Source organism: Panicum virgatum, chromosome 1K, assembly GCF_016808335.1.
Source record: "Panicum virgatum strain AP13 chromosome 1K, P.virgatum_v5, whole genome shotgun sequence".
Taxonomy (NCBI): domain Eukaryota; kingdom Viridiplantae; phylum Streptophyta; class Magnoliopsida; order Poales; family Poaceae; genus Panicum; species Panicum virgatum.
In genome coordinates this window covers 49,071,200-49,079,106 of record NC_053136.1, presented here as the reverse complement: position 1 = coordinate 49,079,106, position 7,907 = coordinate 49,071,200, and the positions used below count along the sequence as shown (strand labels likewise).

The window sequence follows — 7,907 nt, the reverse complement described above, 5'->3', positions numbered from 1 at the left end:
ACTTAACATATGATTCTGCCGTCCAACTTTATTAACATATTTTCTCCTCTAATTTCTTTCAACGCAAAATAAATTTTAATTATTACAATTATAAAATCATTATTCCCAGTAGTGCATAAATGGCGCGCCAACGGCTTGCCCCAGACACTAAGCTCATTAAGCTCGCTGGGCAATGTGAGACCAGAGAACGGAGGAAGATTTGACACGATAAACTTCTACCCTTGCAAGATGGTCCCATTACAGAAAAATAGATGAAAAAAAACAGTGAAGGACATTTGAAATTCAGAACTCAACAAGAGCACAAGAAGGCCTCATTACAGTTACAGAAAAATAGGTGAAGAAAAAACAGTTAAGGAGATTTTGAATTCAGAACTCAACAAGACAAGTGCAGCCCAGCTGCCAATAAGCACTGGGACCTGATTCATACGATCGGGCAGCACCACATGCAGTACAGGACTTCAGATTGTGAAATGATCAGTGTAGTATTAGGTAAATGTATTAGCAGAAATACACCAATTCATATGACCACTAGCGCCAAAGACAAAGTTCATAGCATTTCCCTTTTGGAACTCAAAGTCAAAATAAATAGTAACCATTCAAGTAATTCACTAGTCTCTGGACCTGATGCAGCACAGAAATTACACAAATCCATATATACAACCCAATCATTGTAGGGCACTTTCCCACATCAGAAACGCTCATGCTTACTTCATTACAGCATGTTCATTATACAAGCTTATACGTGAATCGATCAACTCAATTTTGACAAGCTTGCCATCTAACTACAGCCACTATACATTACCAAACAATAAAGTTATCCACGAGGAACCTCAATGGATGCCAATGACCATGATGTCATGATCTGACTAAAACCCTAACTGATTAGGAGCACAAGAAGCCTATCATTACAAAAAAAAACACCAATTTGAATGCAATAAGGACTAGCAGTGGGAGCTAGTCGATTATCATGGTTTGCACTAGCTAGGGTTCGATAGCAAAAGGCAACAGTACTCTAATTGCTCTAAATACTAATACACATGCCTACACGATGCCACTAAATATAAATATCTAATTCACACTAGCTAGCAGATCCAATGCGCTACAAGATCATGAGTAAACCAACTATAAAAATCATAGCAATTTAAGCCATCAATGAACATGAACTAGCATCTACACAAGACAAGTAAATCGAAATACTGAAATGCAAAAAAAACTGTCGGGATCAACTAATTAACACATGGCAGACCAAGATAGCTTCTGCAAATTTATAAAGGGTGTTCTTCAACCATCAGCGAAGCATGGTATTCTCAGTACGCTACAGGAACTGATAACATCAAATTAACACAAGCAAAATCTAAACAAGAGCTCCCCTAGCATGCGGAAACATGGAAGCGTCCCGAGGCCGGCTCGTAAATCCCAGTTTCCCCAAGCATCGGTGCCCGGCATCTCTTCCCCCGCTCAGAATCCGAGCTTGGTGCGGCGCCAGTGCCTGCGCTTCGCGTTGTACCTGGCACACGAAGCAAGAATCAAATGAGCGACCGAATCCCAGGACGCCGCCAGGGACGGTAGCGAAACACGACGGGGGGCCATGACTAGACCGACGAACCTGATGGTGTTGTCGGTGCGCATGCGGATCCAGTAGGGGATGGGGCGGTTCTGGCGCTGCTTCTTGGCCAGCTTCTTCTTGATCCGGAAGGTCTTGTGGGACGGCTGCACGAGGGACGGGAACAAACGCGACGAGGCAAAGCGTCAGATGCAGACCACCAGTCGAGCGCATGAATTCGAGAACTTAGTTAAGCGCACAGGTCGGAGATGCGTACCATGGCTGCGGCGGCGGGGAAGACGGAAGCGACGGCAGTAGCGGCGGCGGCGCGAGGAAAACCTATCGGAGAAGTCGGGAGGATGGAGGGGGCGGGATTTTTATAGGGGACGGAGCCAGAGAAGTGAGGGATGGGCACTGATGGGCTCGGGATAGAACAAGACGAGTTATCGGCCCGCTTGATTTTCTCCACCAGCCCAAGTTATCGGCCCATATTATAAAATCATTATTCTCAGCCCAAGCTCGCTGTCGCTGGGCAATGTGAATGAGAGAGATGTTCTTCGTCACTGCCCGGTGCCCACTCGTCCGGTCCCCAGAGTAGCTTCCAATCATAGGAAAGGCGAAAAATAACTGTTACTAAAGACAACATTTATTAGGTTTCAAAAAAGACAACATTTATATACCATTGTTAACTTTGTTCAGAGGACAGAGATAAGTATGTGGTATGCAGGCAGGATCATTGTTGACTTGATTCAGAGATAAGTATGTGGTATATATAAAAACATACCAAAATAATATGAAAATGCCCTTGCATTTCGTAGGCTGGGCACCTGTGTCAAGTACTCGAGTTACAGGGCGCACTCTTCCACTATGGCAATCAGAAGAGAAGATAATATGAAAACCATTCTGTTATACATAAGGCACATGCATGAGCGAAAAAGGTTCGTTTGCATGCTTTGTTTGGCACATGCATCATTCGTTCAGAACCTGATGGTGTTGTCGGTGCGCATGAGCATCATTCGTTCAGAATTTGGATGCTTTGTTTGGCACATGCATGCGCGAAAAAGGTTTTTACATGCTCCACAACACTGAAATTCGTATGGGATTTGGAATATAAGGTACTATGTAACAATGTGATTTTCAAGTTGGATGCATACATCATAATAATAGCATTTAGTAGTAGTCCAAATTACCAGTGGGGAGAGGAAGAGGTAAGAGGCGCCCCTAGTTGAGCCAGACGCTGAGAAGGCTGGCCGTGGAGCGGAGCCGCGGGGATATGGAGAGATGGTGCAGATCCGCCAGCACGTCCGGCCGGTGAGTATACATCGCCATACCATGATTAACGCTGCGCGCTACTACACAAATCTTTATTGAGGCGGGCAAAACCATTAACCGAGGCGATTTTTGTAATTGCCTGGGGTCCAACATCACGGTTAATTACGGCACTAACCTCGGTAAATGGTATATAAAAAAAATAAAAAGAAAAGCCTGGCGAACCCATCACGGGCCCACCGAGCTCATCGGCCATCGCCGCCGCCCCACTCCGCCCCCCGGATCCGCCCGCGCCGAGGCTGGATCCGGCCTCCCCGAGCGCTGACCGAGCTCGAGGAAGAGGGAGAGGAGCTCTGCCGCCGCCCCGCTTCGGGACGCCACCACGCTCCTGCTCCGGGCCGCCTCCCCGCTCCGCCGCCGGATCCGCCCGCACTGGGGCTGGATCCGACCTCCCCAAGCGTTGGCCGAGCTCGAGGGAGAGGGAGAGGAGCCAAGCCGCCGGTGATAGAGCAAGGGAGGGTAGGGGAGGTGCGCCGCTGCGCCGAGCTCCGCGTGCTGCGCCGCGTCCCACAACGCCACCGCTGTTTCGTGTGCCCCCGCTCGGAGCCGCCGCTTCGTGCTGCCGCACCGCGCCGCCGCCACAAGTTCGGCACTAGGTTGAGAGAGGAGGAAGTCTGAGGGAGAGAGAGGGGGAGAGGAGGAGGAGGGAGCCGCCGCCACCAGTGAAGAGTTGTGGGTGGGGTGAAAAAATTGAGAGGATAGAGTCATGGTTTTGGGAATCGAGAACTTATATATGTGTTTGTAATTGGACTTTTTGGACTACCGGGCTGGGCCTGATTTACCCAGGTGATTGGATTACAATGCCTGCATTGGTTAATATATTAACCAAGGTGGTCATCTTAAGAGTAACCACATCGGTTAATATAGTTTGCGAGGCAGTTTTTTAACCGTATCGATTAATAAAAAAATGACCGCTTTGGTTAATCAAAGGCATTAACTGAGATGATTTTTTAATGTGCCCGCCTCTGAGACAATTTTAAAGCACCTCAGTTAATGAAATTTTATAGTAGTGGCACGGCTATACATCACCCGCACTGCAAAATATGGAGATATTCTTTGAAGAATTTGTTTTGCAAATTTAGCATAGTCAAAATATCTCAACTTTTGACTCACACTAATTATTTGGCTTGCTCTGAAGGTCGTGGATTATTGTGCTCATTTTGTTCCTTCCGTTTTCTTTTTCTTTATATGTCCCTTGCGTTCAGATAGTTGCTTTTTTTTTTCCCTTCCATTCGTTTTCTCTTGTCTCATTGGTGTGATCTTCTTCCTTCCATCTCTTTTTCTTTCTTATTTTATTATTGTCGTGGTGTGCAAATCCACAGCCGGGTGCGCGTAGTGCACCCGCCTAAATCCAGAGGGTTAGCTAGGATTAGCCCAATCTCGGTGGAAGAACGCGATGAACACATCAGTTTAGAGTGGTTCGGGCCGCCGGAGCGTAATACCCTACATCCACTGTGTGTTGTATTGATTGCGCTCTCAAGAGGTTGAGAGTAGGGTTGTTCGGCGTGAAACCGAGCTTGTGTTGTGAGAGTCTTTGTTGAGTATCTGTGTTGTAGCAGGCGTGCTCTCCCTTTTATATGTCCAAGGGAGCACGTACACTGAGAGGGCCCCCGACATGTGGACCCAGCGATGTATTATAAACCACACTTTGACCTTCAAGGCCTCAGATCCGGAGATCTTGTCGTCGGCTTCCGTGCGTAGCTTCTGACCAGGGATGGTCTTAAACTGTCCTGTCAGAGTAGAGTCAAGCCTCTGCAGCCGCGCGTCGAGGTCATGATGAAGCGCCGAACTACTGACTCAGCCCACTGTAGCAGCGTGCACTGTTGCTCCAGTCAGTAGCTAGTCATCATGACTCGTCGCTCATGCGCGCGACGCTGAGTCTTTAATGTTTGCCTTGGTAACTGACGAGCCGTCTCGGTAACTGGCGATCCACAGTGTGGACTGACAAAAGCTGCCCCGTGCCCAGAGGCAGCAGAGCCCGCCTCAACCACTCGCACTTAATGCGGGTGGGTGAGGGAGCTTCCAGCGGAAGGCTTGCGCCCGCGCGCCGCGTCTGTGTGACACGTGGCGGCTCTGAACCCCTCCCGAGCAGCTAGCTGAGCCGAGAGCTCACGGGGGTCTGGATAGGCACGTGGAGGTCCCGGACCCATATGCGGGAGTCCGGATAGCACGTGGAGGTCCCGGACGCACCTGCGGGGGTCCGAGTCCGCGGCCACAGGTGCTGAGCATTTCCACCTCTGGGACACGTGGTGACACCGGACTCGTCCCCAAGCGGGAAGCGGGTCCGGGACCGTTGGTCCGGTGAGATGGAGTCGGACCCCAGGGGTCCGGCTGCTCAGCTCCTTAGGACGTAGTTACGGATAACTACGCGAGTCTTGGCACAGTAGGAGTGGATACCCCAGTTGCAGGGTACCGACAAATTATATGAGATATTTGTCCAAAACATGCCGAAAGAGGAAAAATTAATCACGCTTCACGCGATGGTTGGCCAAACCATCTCCTAAGTGATGTCTTGTCGCACCCCTCTCCTGCTCCTCTTCGAATCAAGGTCAAGAACCGCTCCACAACCAATCTCCTTCAAGAACGTCTTTCATCTTTCCTCAACGGGGTTCAAGAAGCCAAGAACGTCCGGCCTCCCTCCTCGTCGGGGTTTAAGAGGCCAAGAACATCCGGTCTCCCTCCTCGTCGGGGTTAAGAAGCCAAAAACCGCCAGCCTCCCTCCTCATTGGTGTTCAAGATGCCAAGAACGTCTGGCCTCTCTCCTCGCCGTGATTTAAGGACACGTGCCTCCCAAGAACGGCTCCGAGCCCATCCTGGATGTGCATCGCAATTGTCATGGAGGCTCCGGCACCACCCTACATCCACAGTCTTCTTCAATAGGACTTCAGCCGGACCTGCGCCAAGGTTCGGTACCGCTTCAACTGCCAGACAGAACACTGCCTAGATTGCTATCCAGGGCATTCCATGTGGCATCACCCCGGGCATCCGGAGTGCCATATTGCTCAAGTTAGGTTGTGTTGTGCTCTCGTTGTTGATGATTATTTTCCCATAAATTGATCCGATTGTTGAAAATAGCTCAAGGTGGTGCGGGCTGTGGTTTGCGTTCGTGAGGAGAACGTAGCAGGGATCGATTACTATTGGCGCAGCATCCAAAAATTCAAGGACGTTGTGAGCGGGAGCAGGTTTATTCCTCTCAGAAGGAACATTTTGCCGGGATGGTTGGCGATATACTGCAAGGACCTGAGGAGTCGCCAATGCTGCCCAATTTGTAGGGTAAGTAATGCATTTCTTTGCCTTGTTAGTAACAATATTTTTGGTGATTTGTTTGTATTGCTAGTAGATTATTGGAAATCGAGGTGGCCCTAATGCCCACTTAGCTAAGTACCTACACCCACACCAATTTGCAATCTGTCATCCTCTCAAAAATTTTAGTTACTCAATCCCTGTTCGGCTGGGGAAAATTGGCTAGGTTGGCCGGGCTGGAATAGCCCGCCAACACCAGCTTCCGTCGTTTCCAGCCGACTGGTTACAACCTAGCCTACCAGCCGAACAGTACTGAGTCCTTTTGACGATGGAGCCGACTTTTCACTTTCGAATTGTAGAGCCTACCAACAGATGAAGCTTGACTTTCGAGTGGCAGAGCCAACCTAGATAAAGTATAGGCCCTTTGTGATTCTGGGTGATAGAGCCAACCTTTGATAGTTCACAACTACACTAAGTAACTTTATGGTTTAACTGAGAGGTCAATACTTACAAAAACAAAATATTTTGCAACACAATAATACTACACAAGAGCATACAACACTCTCTTCTTTTAGTGGCTAGTCCAGCACTCATCTTTCTCTCCTAGCACTACCACCTTTCTTCTTTTACAATGCTCATGGATGGATGCCATGGCAAGGGAGCGGGGGTCTCTATTTATAAACCAAGAGGGGACATGATATTGAGTGTTCCCTTAGAATTCCAAAATATTCTAATATTTTTTAAATTTATTTATTACTAATTCTGAAGTACTCTACGGAAAATATCTCATTCTTGCATTGTAAAAAAAATACTCTAAAAATTTGTCTTGCACTCTTCTCAACATAAGTTAACTTCTTTCAGATTTAGAACGTGGTGACACGCGGCAGCCTCGGCCGCAGCAAGGTGACCGCACTAGTCCAAAGTCCAAACCCAATTCAGCCAGCAAGCTGTTATGGACCGGTTCTGCACTGTCTGCAGCCGCCTGTTCACCTCTTCATGCTGCCCTGATCACCTCGCGGGACATCATCCTGGAAAGAATGGACGTGTGAGGCAGCCTGGCAAAGACGCCGGCAAGCGCGTCGTCCGGAAGGAACGTGCCGTCGTCGTCGCGGCGGCGGGCGGCTTTCCTCGTGTACGAGTACGGCGGGGAGCCTGGCGCCGGCTGCGCTGCGGCCGCGGCATCGTGGCCGTGGGGAGTGTCAAGTGTGGGCAAACGCACAGCATCTTTGAGACGTGCGTCGCTACTTTTATGGACCAGATGTCCAGAAACAACCGCCGTTCATATTAGGGCGCGTTTAGTTCCCAAAAATTTTCACCCCCCTTTAAACACATGTATGAAGCACTAAATGTAATTAAATAACAAAACTAATTACACAGTTTGGATGTACATGACGAGACGAATCTTTTAAGTCTAATTAGTGCATGATTAGCCATAAGTGCTACAGTAACCCGCATGTGCTAATGACGCGGTCAAAGGCCTCAAAAAATTCGTCTCGTGGTTTCCAAGTGAGTTCTGAAAATTAGTTTTTTAATTAGTGTCCGAAAAGTCCTCCCGACATCCGGTCAAAGTACTGATTTGACATCCAAAATTTTTTGGCGGGGGAACTAAACACGCCCTTAGTTCGACTCCGATCCGATTCCTAGTTTGGCGCCGACTCCGATCCGGTGCCAGGCGACTCCGACGCTCCGAGTTGCAAGCTCAGACCTGCCTGATCACCTTCTATATGTAGTCGAAGTACGGTGCATGAGGCGTCAGTACACCGCAGAATGTAATGTCTGGAATTAACGAACT

The 7,907-nt window shown here is 48.8% G+C and overlaps 1 protein-coding gene across 1 annotated transcript; it reads right to left on the bottom strand.

The window, feature by feature from the left end:
- Positions 1–1,230: 1,230 nt before the first annotated feature.
- On the bottom strand, positions 1,231–1,965 carry LOC120639906 (60S ribosomal protein L39-like). Its single transcript, XM_039915830.1, has 3 exons — positions 1,821–1,965; positions 1,607–1,710; positions 1,231–1,507 (listed from the first exon to the last, which is right to left on the bottom strand). The coding sequence occupies exons 1-3, from the start codon at positions 1,821–1,823 to the stop codon at positions 1,459–1,461; spliced, it is 156 nt and encodes a 51-aa protein (XP_039771764.1). The 5' UTR covers positions 1,824–1,965; the 3' UTR covers positions 1,231–1,458.
- Between the last annotated feature and the right edge of the window lie 5,942 nt (positions 1,966–7,907).